Genomic DNA, 19,546 nt, shown 5'->3' with positions numbered 1-19,546 from the left:
GGCGAATTGCAGACAGATCAACTGAAGTTCCAGATGCATCTCTCAGGTTCGGTGTCAGGTCTTTGCTGGATTCCTTCCTATTTCTTAAGGACATGACTTTCAGATACCGTTCATCAGCTTTAGATAAAGTTTTCAGGCCTCCCACTTATTCTTTTGTCCTCCACTTGTCCAGTTTCCTAAATTTCTTTAAGGACACTCTGCACTATTATTTGACACACTGTGCTGAGATATGTCAGGTTTTGGCTCTTAAGGAATCTTTTTGCTTTTTGCATTATAACTCCACTGAAAATGAACAATAAAGCAGCCGAAGTTCAAAGAAGAACTTTGAAAGATCTCAGAAAACCTGGAGAAGTCTGGCTGCTGTTGGGGTTGCTCAGGACTTTTGCACGGTACTGTGCATTTCCCTGGATTTAGGTTTTTAGCATTTAATATTTACACATTTAAAACATGATTATTAACATCCAAACAGTGGAGAACTAGTTTCAGTCTTGTGTGTTGGCCTGCTATAAGACTACGATGGGAAACACTGCTGTAGCGTGGACAGACTGGCAGCTAAAAATACCGGGCACAGAAACGCTTCCTGAACCAAACAATGAATTACCACACGTGCATGTTTGCGTGGTGGTGGGCCACTAGGAGCCACTTGGCCTTCTAACGTGCAGTTGCACAAGTTTGTTGCTACAGACTCAGGATAGTTTACAGAATGCTCTTGTACACACCGAGGACAAAAAACACGTGTGCATATTTTTCTGCTCATTTTCAATTGACGCTTCCAATGTTTTAAATGTGCCAGCTAATCAAACCGAGGTAATATGCTGAAAAATGATATTCAGTAACACAGCCACAAGCATGCATGTGTTGAGTTTAAAAGGCTGCTTTAATCATGTGACAGGAGGCAAATCTGTGCCAAACGCATTTAGTACAACTAGTGCAAAAATCTCACTTCCTCTGATCTTTTTTACATTTTTGTCTTTGGTTTGACTCACCACAGATGGGCAGCAACGCAGTACTTTTTTCAGGTAAGGAGTAATGTAAGGGATTAGCATTGCAAAAAAAGTAATTAGACTACTGTTACTTTCCTATAAGCATGCAACGTTACTGCACTACTAAAGTGTGATTTTGATTTTGAGAGCGTACGACGTCTGTGGCAGCAACAGACGTGTGCAGATCAACAGTGGATAATATGGAGTGATGGAGAGAGTACGATCGTGCAGCGTTTAAAGCTTGGAAGTACTCACAATACTTTGAGTTTGATTCTGTAAGTGACAAAAACATTAGTGTCCACTGCACACTCTGCGTGGGAAGAAAACTTCTTTTTACAGCGAAAAATTAAACTTCAGCTCTGAGCGAGCAGCGAGCACGCTGCCACGGGAATGTGACATTCACAGAGAAACCCCCGTGTCCTCCCACTGACATGTTGCTGCGTTTTACTTGCATCTATTTGAAAGAGTGAGTGTAAACACAAAAAATTATTTTATTTTAGATGCTGGAATATGCAGAAAATAGGTTTAAACGTTAAACACATTTCTTCAAGTCAAAGACTGTTGCATATAATTTAATTTTTGCTTGATGCATAAAGTTAAAAGATTAAAATTAATAAAACAAGTTTTAAAAAGAGACTTTTTCATATGATTCAGTTTTATATAATGGGTTATGGAGAAAAAAATTACAACTGGGCTGAAAGGTCTGTTGCTTTATTACGTATTCGGGTTGGGTAGCATGTTTTTAAAAAAGTAACAAAATTACTTTTGAAAATAAGCAATCAATAAAGTAACAGGATTACTTTCTTGGGGAAGTAATCAGTAATAAGTAACTAATTACTTTTGAAAATAAGTAATCAGTAGAGTAACGGGTTTACTTAATGGAGAAGTAATCAGTAATTAGTAACTAATTACTTTTTTCAATTAACTGGTCCTCACTGCTAACTCTGGCGCCAGAGTTTTATGCAGGTGAAGTTGATTTACGGCCCTGCTGAATCTCCATAGACCTTAATAAATGCCATCATTTGCATTTGTACTTATCACGAGAAAACTGTAACTAAACTGTTGCTATTAGCAGTGGCTAATGGCAACTAGCAGTAGCTAGCAGTAGCTAGTTGCTGTAGCTAGTTGGTACAGCAACTAGCTACAGCAACTTAGGCTGATATTTAGAAAAGATATATTATATTCAATAATTTTTTTCTTTCTGATACGCAAAACATAAACAGACCTCCATTAACATTTGTTATGTGAAGTTATTCATTTACTCATTTCCACGCTGCCCGACTCTGCTCGGATTAGCTGGTTTTTGTGTTTGCGATGTTTTAAACACATGTTGTGAACAGATACGTGCAGACTGCCCTCTGGTGGACAAACTATGCAATATCAACACTGATAACTGGGTTGAAGGATGTTTCTCCTGTCTCTTCTTTACTTTTTAATTTTCATTTATCGACCATTATAAAGGCAGATACCGCTTAAAAAACAGGCAGATAGATAAGATTGCAAATAGTAAGGGTCTGCTAAGGAATCAGTTGGGCTTCATTGTAGATGATTTGGTCTGTGTCAGCACAATGTGTAGGTAATTTTCAGGGAAGGTTTTTTTGGCAGGCTATAGCTTTGGACACTGCGCAGGGTATGCTGCTAAAAGAAGACGAACCCGGGAATTTGCTCCTATTTTGTTTAGGGGTTAGGACTGTTTCTTGATGTCTGAGGTAACGGGACAATGAGCGGTTGGTTATATGCTTAATGTTCCTGGTAAGTCTTGGACGAAATTAACAAATTGGTATTATGTCATAGCCCAAGCTTGTGAGTGTGTGTAGTATTTACCTGAGCACAGCGTCTGTGGTTTTCACACCAAACCAGGACTTGGTCACTCTGAAAAGAACAGAGAGGATGAGGAAGGATTAGAACAAACACAGACAGAGAAAAATAAATCTTGACGTGTTTCCTTCCCCACATTCGATCCCTTTATGTGTGACTACTGCATAACGCACAAGGAGACAGAAAGCAAAATATTGTTGCTTAAAAGGTCACTGACAAAATTACATAACCAGCCATGGGAACAGACACACACTCCACCTTTCTCTTATTTAGGTAATTATCCTCTGGGTGAAAAATGACTAAACATTCTAGGTTTGCGGCTGCAGAACCAGACAGGGACGACGTCACTCAGCGAGATGTATGGTTATGTGTGCATCTGTAAGTGTGAGTGTTGCACTCTTCATTGCTGAGTGAGTCAAGACCACCGGTAAACACGGCTGCTGTAACCAATATGACAGCGGTATCCGACATGTCATGACCACAGGGACACAAATAAAGATCAACCAAACCAACCCACCCTTATCACACAGAGTTTTCCCTTATTTGACTCTGTGCACCGTCTAGACAACAACTATACTGAACTAATGAATCTATTTATTTTGTATCATTCATGCAATGACACTTCTGTAAATTCATAAGAATGGGCGAGAGGCTACGTACACACTGGGCGGGCTGCCAGTCCTCCATCATACCGTATTTTAAGGCGCACTGTCGATGAACGGGTCTGTTTTCGTACATAAGGCGCAACGGATTACAAGACACATTAAGTGGAACAGTCAGACAAGTTAAACTTACTCAACTCATTCTTCTTGCTTCCTCCACTTCCGTACTATTGATTCATTAATGTTGAATTCTCCGGCAGCCGCTCTATTCCCGTGTTGTTGCAGTATATTAATGACTAACCTCGTATTGTGGATGGATTATCTCAGTTGTTCTCCTGACTGAACTTTGGTCTGTTTACAGCATCCTGCCATGCGATTACATTTGTCCCTAACCATCGGGAACCCTCACGTTAACTTTTATCAAGTGGAAAAAAGTTAACTTCACTGTGTTTATGCTATGCTAACATAGCTGTGTAGCTAGCGATCACATAGCACATCATTATATACCAGCTAGCCCAACTTCAGTAACCCTACAAACGTCACTGCTGTTTAGTTTTCTGTCTTCATTTATGTTGGAAGTGATAGCAGAGCTGTACGTTTGAATTTTTTCAGAAACCTCTCAGTCAGAACATGCTATATCATGTTTAGGTGGAAGCTAGCGAGCTAACTTCCTGCTAACTTCTAACTCTGTTAAATGTAATCAATCCTGTTTTCATGGATGCCTGGATGTTAAACTTTATTGTTACACCTGGTAAAGCAGCAACGCTGATGATTTTATTAAAGATGAAAGAATTTAGACAGTTTTTAACTCTCAGTGATGCCACAGTGTTCGTTTGACTTTGGGACCTGAAGGAGACGGAGTTTTGGACCCAGATTGGGGTCGCAGCAGATGGCCCCGCCCCTCCCTGAGCCTGGTTCTGCTGGAGGTTTCTTCCTGTTAAAAGGGAGTTTTTCCTTCCCACTGTTGTCAAAGTGCTTGCTCATAGGGGGTCATATGATTGTTGGGTTTTTCGTGGTATCTATTATTGTACGATCTACTGTACAATATAAAGCACCTTGAGGCGACTGTTCTTGTGATTTGGCGCTAGAAAAATAAAATTGAATTGAATTGAATTGAATAGATTACTCCGCCAGGCTTCTGACTACGGTAGCCGTAATGCTCCGACAATCCATCAAGCGGTGCGGCTTCGTAGCTTACCAAAGTCGTACTAAAACATTTTTGACGGATGTTTGAGCGCCGTGTACCTCATAAAATCAGTTCGAGGTCAGTGAGCACAACCAGAATTCATACATAAGGCGCACCAGATTATAAGGTGCACTGTCAATTTTTGAGAAAATTAAAGGATTTTAAGTGCGCCTTTTAGTGCGGAAAATATGGTACTTTGGATTGAACGTGGAGAACTATTATCCATGAACACAGTGTGGCTGTTTCACAGTGTGGCTGTAACTACTCACAGACCCTCTTTTGAGCCCTTAAACTGGCGTAAAAACAAACCATTAAGTTTTCATTTGGCTTTTCTGCAATAATTCGAGGATTTTGAGTCATTTTAATGCCTTTAAATAACAATTTCTACCAGCTGTTTTGAGCTTCCTTTGGCAGGATAGTCAGTTTTGGCACAACAGGCGGCCCTTCCCTCTGAAATGCTTTGTCATCATCAGAAAAATCATGATGCCTTTGTGCACCTTCAAAACAATTATTATAATACTTGTGTGTAACTGCCTGTTGTTATGTGGCTATGCCTTCAGAGAGAAAGACTGAGCCTCTAGTGTGTGTTGGATAAGCCCCCTTAACAACTCTTAAACCCTCTCCTGAGTGAGCTGTATTTAGCCTGAACCAGCTCAACTCTTTGCACACACACACACCCCCTTTTCAGGGTTTTAGGTTAGCATTTGTTCTTCTGGTATTATGAGGGCTATGGGGTTATAGTTAAGGTGACAGTGCTGGGGTTAAAGGTTAGAGATTAAGAATTAAGGGATTTCACGGTACCAAAGATGCTGAACTGACGCCTTCGCTTGTAACGCTCAGAACGGATGCACATTGTTATCGATGGATGGAGGCTGACTTGTGCAAGCGCTAAGCCTGGAAGTGAAGAAATTACTGCCACTAGATCAGTCATGGGTGATGAAGGTCTTAAACCTGAGACAGACTTTGAAATAAAGTGTTCAGACAGGCCTGTCAGACAGTTAAATGCTGACTATAAGACGGGGAACGCAGCTCCAGATTCTTGTTTTACATCTCCAAAACCAACAAACCGCAAGTCACCTCCGATTTCTAAAGAGACCGTCCGTTGAGTGTATGTGTGAAAATGATAAGAGCCCCAAATTCGACATAAATTTTGTTTGCCTCATTCCTCTCATACTCTCACGCCGTGCACTGCTACAGCTGCTTACTGCCTCACTTGTCCAGCTGTTGGCAGCAGTGAAGAATTGGTCAGCTTTCAAGAAAAAGACACAATGAATAAGATTGAAATGAAGATTTTGAGCAAAGCTTCAAGGTTTCCCAGTATCTATAAGTATCTAAAAAAAAGAGGTATTCCTAACCTCTGACATTATACCTCCGTGATCACTAAATGACTAATGACGGGGCAGACACCCTTGGCTTAACAGTAACCTGTGCTGGAGGTTTAAAGGGATAATGCTGCTGCACACCAGCCTTTAAACGGCACAGAAGAGAGAAGGAAGGCGGAAGCAGTAGCACATTACAGTAATTGTGTAAACCCCAATGAATAGATTAGCAACAAGTCTGTGGGGAGCAATAAATGCAGAGAAGAACAGATGAGGCAGAAACGAAGGAACCGGTGTCATGGTACCGCATAGAGACACGGAGAGAAACACTTCCCTCCTCTGCTGACTTCTAAGCTTGCTAATACTGTCTGCAGTACAAAAACCCTGTTGCTATGGATACACATCTTATAGTAGCTTCTTCTTCAGTCTCTCAACATTACAACTGACATAACATCTCAGACTCGCTCTCAGAATGTGAGCCTGGAAGTTTAGTTAAATTTATTTAGATAGCAACAATTGATTTACAGCACCAGCCGCCTCGAGGCGTTTCATATCGTAAGAGAGAGAAAACCTCCGCAATCCGATGGTGGGGAGGAAGAACTCCCTTTTATCAGGAAGAACCGGGCACAGGGAGATGCAGCTGAATGACGATGAAACAAAAGGGAGTGCACACTCTGAATCTACACTGAAGAACATAGAGCGGCTAAATATATATTTCTGCATAAATTCGGCGTTGCAACATTGAGGTGTATCATTGAAGTATAAGAAAATATGCTTCCATTCAAAAACAAAACAGGAAAACCCTTATGTGCACTCGCAGAAATGCTACATGCACTTCACAAGGCAGTCTACTGGGAGGGTTTGTTTGTGTGAATTTTACAGGCCAGTATTAAATCTTACTCTTAACATTTTTGCTCGATGAGTCCGAGCTGTTATGCTACCAACTCAGATATCCATTAGTGCAACCAGTTGGTGATGTTCAGTGCTGCTACCTGCTGCTAGGAGTACTTTCTGATGGGTTGTATAATTTACCACTTTTAATACTTTTGGCTTTCGTCCTTCACATTTCCCAGAAGCTCTTTCCGAAGCTGCCAGATGAATTTATATGAACTTTTGGGTCTTAGGCTAGCTTTTAGCAAGAACCTAATAATGACAAGAGTATGGGTGAGAGAGAGAGCTGTTATCTGGTCTATTAAAGCTGCTGTAAGTATGAACCCTCCATTTCTCCCCGTGTGATTTCTGAACAGTGGAACAAAATAATAAATCAAGTGCAAATCTGTCAAGTTTGTGCTGTTTTCTTAGCAAACACACACCATGGATGGATATCGGTTGCTACGAAGTATTTGATGTAGGTATATAGGTAGTCCAAAGTTTGATGTTTTGCTTTGTGCCGCTTATAGATCCTTAAGCAGGGTTGTTTGAACATTCATGCACCATCAGAAGGATTACGGAAGCGGAGCTTTTGGTCACCCTGTCACTCCTGTGTTTCATTTGGACTCACTGCCTTTCCAAGTCTCCGCATTTCTGCCAACTCCTGTAAAAATGACAGGAGAGGACTTAGAAATGACACCGATGATAAACTATAGATCTTCCAGCGAAAGTACAGAGGACAGCTAAGTATCTCCAGATTTTCACAGAGGAGATATAAAGGCGTGTTCCCCCCTGCTGGCCTCACATCTTCATCCTCGCTCTCAATCTTTTTCACGCTATCGTTCTTTTTCCTGTCTTCTTCATGCCATAACATCCTTCCAATGTCAGTCAATCCACGTTAGAGCCTTCTGCAGTCTACACTCACACATATGGATGCACACATATATGAGCTAATCCCAAGTCGATTTCATGGGACATATTTGCTGTCAGAGCCAATTAAGCCAGTTTAGATGGGTCTGTGTGCCGTATGGCCATTAAACGGTGGTCAGAGTGAGGTTTCATAGGGTCTTGGTAAGTGTATGTATGTGTGTCTGCGGCAAAACAGCTGCACATGTTAAAAAAAAAAAAAGTCTGAGAGAGAAAGAGGAGGTGGACTTGCATGAGATGACTGGAAAAGGAGAAAAGAAGCTGGATCTGGGCGACTGAGAGGAAGTAAGAGGGAGGGAGGACACTGAAAAGAATAAAGAGACAGTCAAAAGAAGGTAGAATGTGGAAATAAATATTAGTTAATAGGAGGAGACGGGAAAGGATGGGGAGTGTTGGGAAACAGGATGCTGTTCGTCTGGATAAAGTTTCTTCTTCAAGGATATTTTATAAATGAAAAGCCAAGATTCAACACAAGAAATCCATCAAGACAGAATATTGTAAAATAAAGATACAGACTTCACAAAAAGGCCTCAGCTGCTTTTTTAAATGAAGTCCTACAACAAGAAACCATGCTAAAATATATGTATATTACAATAAAATAAAAGACAAAAAAGTTTTTCCACTTGTTGGGTCTTAAACTTTCTTTCAGTTCTGGGATCTGCAAGAAAAATCTGTCACGAGAGACCCATCAGAAGCACAAGACTGACCCTCGGAGTAGGAAACACTTGCGCTAAAGGACTTCCACATGGTTCTGACTGCTGCTGATCTTTGCTGAAGGAAAAACAACCTGATATTAGCCTTTAAAATAAAAGACGACGACGCGTGCACGGTCGGCGTGCACGCACGCAGCTGCACACACCCGTCAGTGTTTGAAGGGGAGAGAGATATAAATCACACTTCTGCCAGATGCAGTGATTAAAAAAAAACAAAAGTGTGTGCAGGAGAGACAGAGGAGGAGAAAGTGTGTGTGTGCTGTGGTCAGCGCTTGTGGTGAGGTGCAGTAGAAAGTCTCTTTAACGTCAGGCATTAACTCTGCTAATCACACCCAGATGACCAGAAGCTAACGCGGTGATGGTGTACAGCTTGTTTGTGTGATGAATATATCATGACTAACTTCCACTCGACACAATATAAAGTTCTTCCCAAAAAAACTGCCTTGAGGTCCGAAAGCTTCCCGACAGAAGCCCCTCATTAGTCCGTGTGTGCGCGCGTGACTCATTGTTGTGTCCACCTTCGAGTTCGTGGTGCCCTACATCCTGTAAACAACAAGCGTCGAAACAAAGGGAATTTTATTACATTCCCAAATCTTAAAGCTTTCTCCTTCTCCTTCCATCAGAAACTGATTTTAGATGAGAAGACTGACAGTATTCAAACTAGGAAGCTCGCCAGCAGAGATTACTTTTTTCAAGTAACGAGTAAAGTAAGGGATTATTATTGCAAAAACGGTAATTAGATTACCGTTACTTTCCCGTAGGAACGCTGCGTTACTGCGTTACTAAAACCGTGATTTTTTTGCGAGAATGTCTCATGACAGTGACGTAAGCGAGTGCGACGTTCGTGACAACAGCTGTGTGCAGATCAACAATGGATCATATATGGAGTGCAGAGAGAGTATGAGCGTGCAGCGTTTAAAGCGTGGAAGTACTGACCTTACTTTGAGTTTGATTCCATAAAAAGTGACAAAAACATTAGTGTCCGTTGTGCGTGGGAAGAAAACTTTTTACAGCGAAAAAAAACCCTAAACTTCCGAGCAAGCACCGAGTAGCTACGACGTAATGGGAAACTCACAGAGAAACTCGCGGATTCTTCCACTGACCGCGGCACACCTGCACCAGGGTAAACCTCCGCCTCCTGCTTTACAGGTGAAAATAGAGCAACAGGACCGCTAGTCTTTGACTTTATTTATTTTCTGCTGTGTTTTACTTGCATCTATTTGAAAGACTGAGTGTAAACACAAAAAATATTTTATGTGCAGGAATGTGCAGAAAATAGGTTTAAATATTAAAAAAATTTCTTCCAGTCAGAGAATGTTGCATATAATTAAAATTTTGCTTGATGCATAAAGTTAAAAGATTAAAACTAATAAAACAAGTTTTAAAAAGAGACTTTTCCATTTGATTATATTTTGTATGATGGATTATGTAAAAAAAGTAGAATTGGGCTGAAAGATCTATCGCTTTATCACCTATTCAGGTTGTAAAGTGTTTTTAAAAAGTAACTAAGTAATTAATTACTTTTGAAAATAAGTAATCAGTAAAGTAACAGGATTACTTTTTTGGGGAAGTAATCAGTAATTAGTTACTGATTACTTTTTTCAAGTAACTTGACCAACACTGCTCGCCAGTGAACCGAAGTTAGCGCAAAGAGTGTAAAACAAAGAAAATCAACTGTCTGCCAACCTGTGTCAAGTCAAGTGGCTTCATTGTCATTCCAACCATGTGCAGTGTTACAGTACATGGTGCTACATATAACAGACCATCGACACAGCATAAAGTGCAATGTGCAAAAATTGCAAAAACAAAAACAAAGACAGTGCAAAAGAAAAGAAAAGATGTGCAAAAAAGAACTTGGAGTATAACGGTGTGCATGTGTGTTTGTGTGGAGACTTTAGAAAGTTATTGTTCCTGACACTGAAACACACCTTAGAAGGCAGCTTATTGGAAGAACTATCCATCTGTTACGATCTATTACAGCCAATTAGATTAATGAACCACGGAGAGCATCCAGCAGGAAAGCAAAGTTGCAGTCGAGCACTGTGGCAGCGAGCCATCTGTTGATTCTTCAGATATTTACAACCTTACTGAGTAGTAAACTCGTAGTTTCAAAGCCGGGCAAGCTTTAAAAAGTCATCTTGTGAATCTCACAAGACTCCAGTTGCCTTGCAAGGTGAGGCCATACCCAAGCAAGTATTTGCTTTTTGTTTGTCCCAGACGTACGTGTGACATTTATCTTCTTATCAATGGAAAGGAGTAACAAGGGGGAGAACAAAGGATTTAAGTAGCACATATAAAATATCACGACAGTCTAGATGTGGCAAAAGAGTCTTTCTTTCTAAAGCTGCAACAAAGCCATGCCCTCAGAGCCTCGCCATTCCAGCTGTGATTTACTGTTTTGGAATTTCTCGTCCTGGTTTCAGGTGAGAGTCGCTCTTACACTGCCACAACTTTATCGCCATCTATGCACTGATCAAATGACAGGGCAGTCACGAAGCTGCGCCGGCTTTATCTTTGAGGCGAATCAAACAAGCCTTTGTTTCCTGCCGTCGCTCACCCGGATGCCTGTCTCGCTGCATGTCAGTCTGCTTCTATAGCCTACGTATCAGTTCACCGAGTTGTCTGTCTTCACCTGCGTCTGTCACACCTGCTTTCCATCCCTCTGCCCATCTTCACGCTTGACCGAGTCTGCCCACCTGCCCTTATCTCCTCGTCTGTCTCCGTGCAACCTGACCTGACCGTTGTCTCTGGTCTTTTTCAGAGCGTGACTGGTTGGCTGACCAACCTTTGGGCCGATTAGAGTTACCTACCGCAGCGTGGCCGGGACAGACAAATGCACGCATGCGCACACTTACACAAGGATGCACAGGGAGCTCGTTTAACCTACCGCCGGCCCTTATCCCTGGCTCGACGCATCAGCGCCGCAGCATGTGAGCGTCTAAGAACACGAGCTAATCTGAGCTACTACGTATGTGCAAAATAATTCGCCTCTTCGGGCAAGACGGGAGTTTTTCACTTATTTTTGGAGCTTACATCAAGGAGGAATCTGGGAATATGACAACATACCAACATGTGTTTATATATATATTTAAGTGTGCTCTCTCACACACAAAAGAGCTATAATTACACTATTACGCCATACAAGGGAAAGTAGTGGAAAACCCAGAGACGCAGCATAAAGAGAGGTGTAAATAGAAAACTGGTGACTCAAATTCTAGTGGCTACACACTAGCCACACACACACACACACTGAGAAAGAGCCAAAAACACAAAGTTCACCCACATGAAGCCAGAGGAAGCAATGTGTGTGTTTGTGTCTGAGTGTGGTGACTGAGGAGGATGAGTAAAGCTCAGTTTGTCTTCACTGATGTCGTAGTTGCTGGAACTGTTATCTAAAGGCTTTTTGCTTTTTTCTAGAGGGAATGAATGCTCTAACATACTCCTACCCATCAATCAATCCGTGTGCTCTCTGAGCTGTCCTATAATAGTTTCGAGGAGTGATGCAACTCTCCAGGATGTGGCTGAGAGGAAATTTGTTTCCTTGTTTCCTCAGAATTTTGATGTGCTTTTTATTTTGGTTTAAACACACAGACTCTTTTTAAAACCTCGGAGGCTCTGCGTCCTTTTCCTCTCCGATTTCTTCTAATCACAGTCTGTATATAAAAGATGGATGTCGTTTGTGTCGTCTGGGTTTTTTGGAGCCAGAGATGACCGCTTTTAGACGAATGTATAACGTGCTAAATTAGAAGTTGATGCTAGCAAGCTCGGTTAGCAAGGTGGACGTGGAGATAACAGCCAGTCGGTGTTGGTGTATAAATAAATCAAGAATCAATCAATAAAATCAGTGCATTATTGATTAATCTCACATTTTTTTTTAATCAAACAGACTCTACAAAATGTGTCAAAATAGAAAAAAATGTCTGATTAACTGATTAATACTTTTGGTACACACCAAAGTCTTCCACAGCTCAAGCTAACATCCTCAAATGATTTTAAAAAGCCAAAGATTTTTACTTCAATCAGTTATAAGAACCAAATTTTGTGCAGCCGGACAAAATTATTCCAAGAGCGAGAACCATTCAGGTGGCCGAGCAGGAGGCTGACAACAACGAGGCTGGGCAGACAGCTGGTAACAAAGGAGACAAAGAGCCCCCCCCCCCCAAGAGCTTGGTGGCTAACCTTGAGGCCAATAACAGTGAGGGAGCCAGTGACAGGTATGAAAGCTTTTTGAAGGGCAGAAGAGACGCCTGGAACCCACAGACTGAGACCTACACCCTCAGAAAACCCTTTTCTTCTCTTTGCTGCAAGCTAGCAACCGCTGTAGTGGTAGAATAAGGAGAAAAGACTGAAAATCCTCAAATTCAGGGAGGAATATGTCTACCAGGTCTATGTTATGCTGTTCTGTGATATGTTGGAATTATTACGACGTGAGGACCCAAAATGCAAAATGCTAAGAGTCAGACACCAATGAATAAAAGGCGAGTGATTTATTGAGGGGATGAAAGTCCAAAAAGCAATAAATCCAACATCAAAGTTAAACAGAATTCCACAAAAATGCAAAGCTACAAAACACAACGGATCAAATATAAACAGCTTGGAGCACCAGCACAACTAGACTTCAATAATATCAGAGAAAATGAACTGAACAGAAATCAGAAACAACCTGATACAATTCATGAAACTAGGGAAAGTAATAAAACCAAAGCAAAAGACTCAAACACCCAACTCAGAAGCTGGTGCTGAAAAATCACCTGGTTTCATTTGAATCACTGAATTTGCACATTTGATTCTTGCACACTGGTTCATAAAGTTTAAACCAAATGTTCCCTTTCTCACACCTCTGTTCTAGAACACCCACCACACACACACACACACACACACACATGCAAACATCTAAATGGTAAAGTCATCCAGAGGCCACCCTCATTACTCAATGCACAGGTGGCGAGGGTCTTTTCTGGATGGACAAGGACCAGACCGGTTTTATATGTGAGCATATGCAAACCCACACACACACACACACACACACACTTTTGTCTGCACACCTCAGAGCCATTGGGGCTGAACTCTGTGGTTAATGACTTTCCCACCCACTACACAGCATGCACATGTTGAAGCCGTTAACGATAAGTGGCTTTTCGAACTTGGTAACGTCCTAATGTCCCTGTTAATCTCACATTCCTCACTACAAAGGCCCCAGTACACAGCACAGCAATCCCTGCAAGACGAGCCATTTTGTGAACTATTAAAAACCAATAACCAAAGTTTTTTTCGGCCTACCTTCGCCCCACTAGAGTATCGACACGGGCCGACTTCAATCTGAGCAACGTCAACATCATTCAGTCGTAACTTCCTGATGGAAACCACGTGGAGAACAACAGTTCAAGTGTAGATCACAAGGTTGTTGTTGTTGTTGCTTAATAGTGCAGCACTCAGCTGCTTTACTCTGCACTGCACCTTTCTCTTTTGGCCTAGCTTATCCAAAAATCATTGAAACAACACAGCACTGAGGGGAGAAGACAGGAGGGCAACATTTATTAACAACTTGTAAACTGCACGTTTGAAATGGCTGCATAGTGTATTTTCTACAGTCAAATATCACGATCTGTCCTAACTGACACACTGAGTGGAATTAGTCCTTGTGGCTAAGACTACATGTGGAAATCACCTGCAAAAATCATTATCTCCATGTTATAATTTTACATTTTAAGTTCACACCTTCGTCTTTTATGCAGAATTAACAAATGCACGGACGCCCTGGTTCAATATGTTCCAATGAAAAATGTTTAGACTGAGCTTATGTGAATATATAAAGTGACATATTTGACAAAATAATAAAACTGTGTTATTGTAAAGTGACCACAAACAAAACCTCGATATTGATTAATACTGGCAGCGCTGCGGTGGACCCCCCCACCCCACCCCCCCACCCCAAAAAAAAAAAAAAAAAAACAAGCAGTAATTGTAAACATTCAACATAGCACATATATCATTTTACTTTTGTACCGGACCGACCGGATTAAATGTTTCTCGCGCGTTTTGTAGGCGATGACACCGGTGCTCGTGCGGAACGTGACCCTCAGGTGAAAAACACACTAAAACAAAGGATTTGGGGCAAAATGCTTGTCCGTACCTGGAGGTGTCTGAAAGCAGCGGTTAGCTGGGTCATGTGCAGAGTGAGGCACCTGGATGTGCATCTGGCGCTGTTGGTTTTCTCCTGAACATCCTCCTGCTCCGGCGAACTCCTGCGAGCACAAGTCACCGCCAACATCGCGCAAAGCAGCACCAAACCGGCCCGACGGACTGACATTACACCGGAAGCTAATACAAACACATACACAACAACAACAAAAAGATTTTTTTCTCTCTCGTTCCCTCTTGTTTCGAAGGCGTCCTCCTCTCTCTGACTTATAAATTCAGAATGAAAACATCCGAGCGCCGCTCGTGCCTGCGCGCGAGTAGGGAGTGGAGCGCCTCCGCGGACACTCCCACCACCGGTACAAGTGCGGCCACGTGGAGTTATAACGTTCTTCATCCTCATTATCCTAAATACCGTCATCATCCTCGGCAACGTCGTGCATAAGCAGCAATAATTACTACTGTGTGTGCTGCTTCCACTGGCGTGCGCGCTTCTTCACTTTCATTACGATTTTTTTAAATTTAATTTTACAGTTTTTGCATCATTTGTTTTCATAAAATTGACCAGCAACCATCAACGTCATCACACGCACCAGCTATTAGTGCTGTAGGCGTCAGTGGTCAGGTTTACTTCAGCACTGTGGAGAGACCAGAGCAGCGTCTTTTTTAACGTGTTTCTCCCGGAAAGTTAAAATTATGACGACAAGAAGAAAGTGTTTGATTCCATTTGGTATTCAGCTTGATAGTGTGCATCACTGTCATCACACTGAAACACGTTAATTCTAATCCAAGCAAGCATCCAATCAGTTTAATTACATTTTTTATTATCATTGAAACGTTTATTGCTTTAAAACATTAGATATGCACATAATCATTTTTATCCCTTTTTAATATTCTTGCACGTGTTTTGTAGGTTCAGGTGCGGAGTTATCGTCATTATTGTTGTTGCTTCACTCGTGGTTGTGCTGAATTTTATCAGCTTCACTTCCAACATAATGATCTTTATTTTCACCATCACCATCATCATCATCACTGTTGTCAGAGTCTTTTTGACGACCACTTTTATTCTGCTGTGAAACAAAAACAAAAACAAGAACACCAAGATAATCTTGCTGTTGTCATCAGTGCTCTGATAGTACTGCCTTGTTATGAGGGCAGAAACATAATAAACAGGCCAAAGTTTACTTTAATGTTCTGTTACATGGTTACAAATACCAGGCATGCAGACAAAGCAAAAGGAGCAGAAAGTCCAAAAGTCCAAAGCTAAGACTAAGGAATGCAAGAAGGCGATAAGGACATATAGACGATCTGTCAAATGCTTAGTGGACAAGTCCTGCTGTGAGGAGAGAGGCGGGTGATTAGGTGACAAAGTAGCACAGGTGGTAAAGGCAGAGTTTATATCCCGTATCACTGATACACCTTTATCGTCAATACTTTTCTCCCTTTTCATAAACATCTTTTCATATAATCAACATCCTCGTCCTAAAAAAACAAAACTGAAAATTACATTTAAAAAAAAAAACTCAAACTGGATCCATGTGACATGAGGAGAGGTGCTGCAGTGAAGTAAGAGAAAGCATTTATGGCCTAATGGTTTGCATGGCAGGGTATAGTTTTAGGCCTATTAACACTCTACCATTACTACTATGAAAAACAACCTTTCCTTTATAGTCTGGGAATGCTCTCCAAGGCTAATTACTGAACTAATAAAAGCGCCTTTATTAATGGGAGCAAGAATTAAAGAATGTGTTGAGGTAGGTGTCTGTCACACAGCCAGTCAGTGTGTTAGTCACCACTTTCTGACAGAAACCACGGAGCCAAGTGGGGTTTTTTAGGACCGAGGCCAAGTCGAGATGCTGAGGACAGAGAGTTGAAAGCCCTGTTTGTTTATATGAAAGCGTAACCCAGCCGAGGAGTCATCTCTGCTGGCAATGAAAAGCAGAAAGAATCACCTAGCTTTTGATTTAGATGAAATGGACTTGTATAAATATTTAGTAAGTACTGGCAGGACTGTTTTTGACCCTGCTGTATAAAGCAGGCTTCTCATTCTGTGTCGTACGGAAAGGCATACATACTGTAGGTTGGTGTAATGTCTTGGCTTATTAACCATTTTATGGTGATGTATTTATAGACATTTGCTTCTTTTAGTAAAACGAAAAGAAAAACACTAAAAGATATTTCATTTATTTTCATGTGATTTATCTTTAAAATCAAAGAAATCCAAACATCTGAGCTAGCATTGTTTCTTTGTAAGTTCCTTTTTTTTAGCATTTCTTCATTTTGAATGTCACTTAAATGGCTCATTACTTAAAACTACTCATTACAAATTCAAAGCTCAGCTACTAATATGTATAATGTGTTACCACGTTTTGATTATTTCAATTAAAGATCAATATTTCTTCCCAGTTTTTCATTTGAAGGTTTCAAGGAATGCCTTTCCAAATGTCCAAGATACAGATTGATGATGGTGACAGAAAGTGAATGAGTAACGTGATGTAGAAGCCACACTGTCCATATCATTATATATGCTCACACTTATCTCAGACAACCTAAGCAGCTGAAGTGGTTTTACAGAAAGCGTCAAATCAATTTCAGCAGCAGTTTCCTTTTATCTACATCTAAGAATAACATTTATATAAAACACCCAGCTCGTGTTTCTGAAGAAACCATTAGCGGTGTAAAACCTCTCACCAACACATACTCAAACATCACACGCGTGTGCATGATGCACATTCTCACTCACCACAGAGGCATTCAGCGGCTGCTTACAGCTACTCGATGTCAGAAGCCGTACGTGTTTGAACAGAGTGAGAGAAAGAGAAAGGCAGAGATACAGAAAGCTAGCAACAGGTAGAACAAGTGTGACACGGAAACATTAGACATGTTTCCATTTGTGTAAGAGTCATTTTTCCCTTTAATGTTCACAAAGAAGTCAGAAGGTTTTTTTTCTGTGCCATCAGAAGCCCTCTGATGATGAAGTCTCGTGAATCTGACATTCATCGTACCACATAAACACAGTTTATCCCAACTAAACCCCTTCAAAATCACCTGCCTCCAAAACTACAAAACAGAGAAATTGTTTCCAGTTTCAAAGCTAATCTTTACGTATTTAACATGTCACTGATCTAATCGAAACACCGTCATCTCCTGAATCCTGTGCATTTAGCCATTACAGTCGCAATTCCATGTTGTTATCGTTTATGTCCAAGACTACTGAAGTGGTCAGAGATTATTCCTGCAGCTGGCACTGCTTACAGCTGATCTGACACTGGTCGCTTTTAGGACTCTTCAGCAGTAATGTTTCTCCAACTATGGTCCAGCAGGCCAGAGACAGTTCATTACAAACGCCCAGGAACAAAGACAGAGTCTTTTTCTTGAATACAACAATCACACCACACCATGAAATGCGTCTGTTGCAAGTTTGAATATTGCGTTCATAAGTAGATTTTTTTTAAACTCCCCGAGTACCTAAAACAACTCATTTGAATAATAGTTGATGGGATTGCTACAAAGCAACATATCGCACTGAAGTATATGTTATTGTCAGATGTAGTCTCCATTATTATTATTATTATTATTATTATTATTACAGAATAGATTAGAATAGATATAATATAATAGATTTTATGCCTAATGGCATTGACGGCTGCTCTCTCCATGTCTTCAATGGATCTTGAAGCCCTCTGTTTTCCTTATGTAGTTTCTTAGCATGATGGCTTTCCTGCAATGTCTAACATATTATGAACTACAGTTGTAAATATATGATAATAATCTGGTGCAAATCCTCTTCAGGTTCTGTTGGAAAATATCTCGGTCAAATTCAAACTTAATGATTAAAAAAAACTTTTGATCTTCAATTACTTATTATTTTACAGATTTTAAAATAGAAATTGACTCATATGTAATGCTGTGTTATTGCAGATGAACTTGTTGGTCTGGAGCAGCCCTCAGCTGTAATGCATTTAGAAGCAGATTGAGCACATGAGCTGCTGTGTGTTTGAATCTCATGTGTTATTTTATGTAGCACTGCCACCTGCTGTTCAAACTGATGAACTACCAGATAAAGCAGGTAATCTTACAGGCTCATGTGCTGTAGCACCACAACCTCGTCACGCTTTGTTTCCACAAGAAAACAGTGACAGAGCTCGGACTAAAAACAACTCTCAATGCAAAAAGACTGATGTTAAGAAAATTAATCGTAATATTCTGTTATTAAAACACACTGATACTTAAAAGACGATGCAGAAGTGAAATATGTCTTAGCTGAACACAGACCTTCCTCTCTCTGCTCAAGCTGTACAAAACCCAAATAGGGTGTCCCCGACATGGGGGCGCTCCTGTGATAAACCACAGTAGAAGACAAAGTGTTGAGTGGAAGCAAGTTTTTAAACTTAGAATCAAAAGGTGTACTTTATTTTTTCAGTGATAGAGAAGCATAGAGAAGGTCACATGGGGTTGCACCGTCTTTGTGGATCTAGAGAAAGGATATGATAGCTTGCCAAGAGAGTCTTTTTCCGTGGCCTCTCCAAACTCCTCCCACACCCGAGGTTCTGCCTTAGCTACTGCCCGATCCGCGTTCCGGTTGGCCTGTTGTTACCGATCTGCTGCCTCCAAAGTCCCACAGGCTAACCAAGCCTGATAGGACTCCTTCTTCAGCGTGATGGTTCCCTTCACCTCTGGTGTTCAACATCTGGTTCAGAGGTCACCACAACAGACACCAACTACCTTGTGGCCGCAGCTCAATGCAGCAGCTTCAGCAATGGAGGTTCTGAACATGGTCCATTTGGACTCAATCTGATGATATGATTACAAAATCGATCATCAACCTGCGGCCTAGGGTGTCCTGGTGCCACATGCACTTGGAAACCCCTATGTCCGAACATGATGTTATGGAGAAACTGTGGTTTGCACAGAAGTCCGGTAAAAGAACACCGCTCGGGTTCAGAGCCTCTGACGGGCTGTTCTTCCCAATCACGCCCCTCCAGGTCTC

The 19,546-nt window shown here is 41.2% G+C and overlaps 1 protein-coding gene across 2 annotated transcripts in view; it reads right to left on the bottom strand.

Moving 5' to 3' along the window:
* Positions 1 to 14,980, bottom strand: part of anos1b (anosmin 1b) — a 55,413-nt gene extending 40,433 nt beyond the window's left edge. The window contains exons 1-2 of one of the 2 annotated variants that reach the window (XM_087830500.1): positions 14,552 to 14,980; positions 2,808 to 2,855 (exon numbers count right to left, since the gene is read on the bottom strand). In XM_087830500.1, the coding sequence (XP_087686626.1) occupies positions 2,808 to 2,855; positions 14,552 to 14,980 (477 nt within the window). The remainder of the gene's footprint in view (positions 1 to 2,807; positions 2,856 to 14,551) is intronic. The other variant, XM_087830501.1, reaches the window with a different exon arrangement.
* Positions 14,981 to 19,546: the final 4,566 nt, after the last annotated feature.

This window comes from Neolamprologus brichardi, chromosome 17, assembly GCF_056152115.1.
Source record: "Neolamprologus brichardi isolate AB-2024 chromosome 17, ASM5615211v1, whole genome shotgun sequence".
Lineage (NCBI taxonomy): Eukaryota > Metazoa > Chordata > Actinopteri > Cichliformes > Cichlidae > Neolamprologus > Neolamprologus brichardi.
This window is presented reverse-complemented; position numbering and strand designations above follow the sequence as displayed.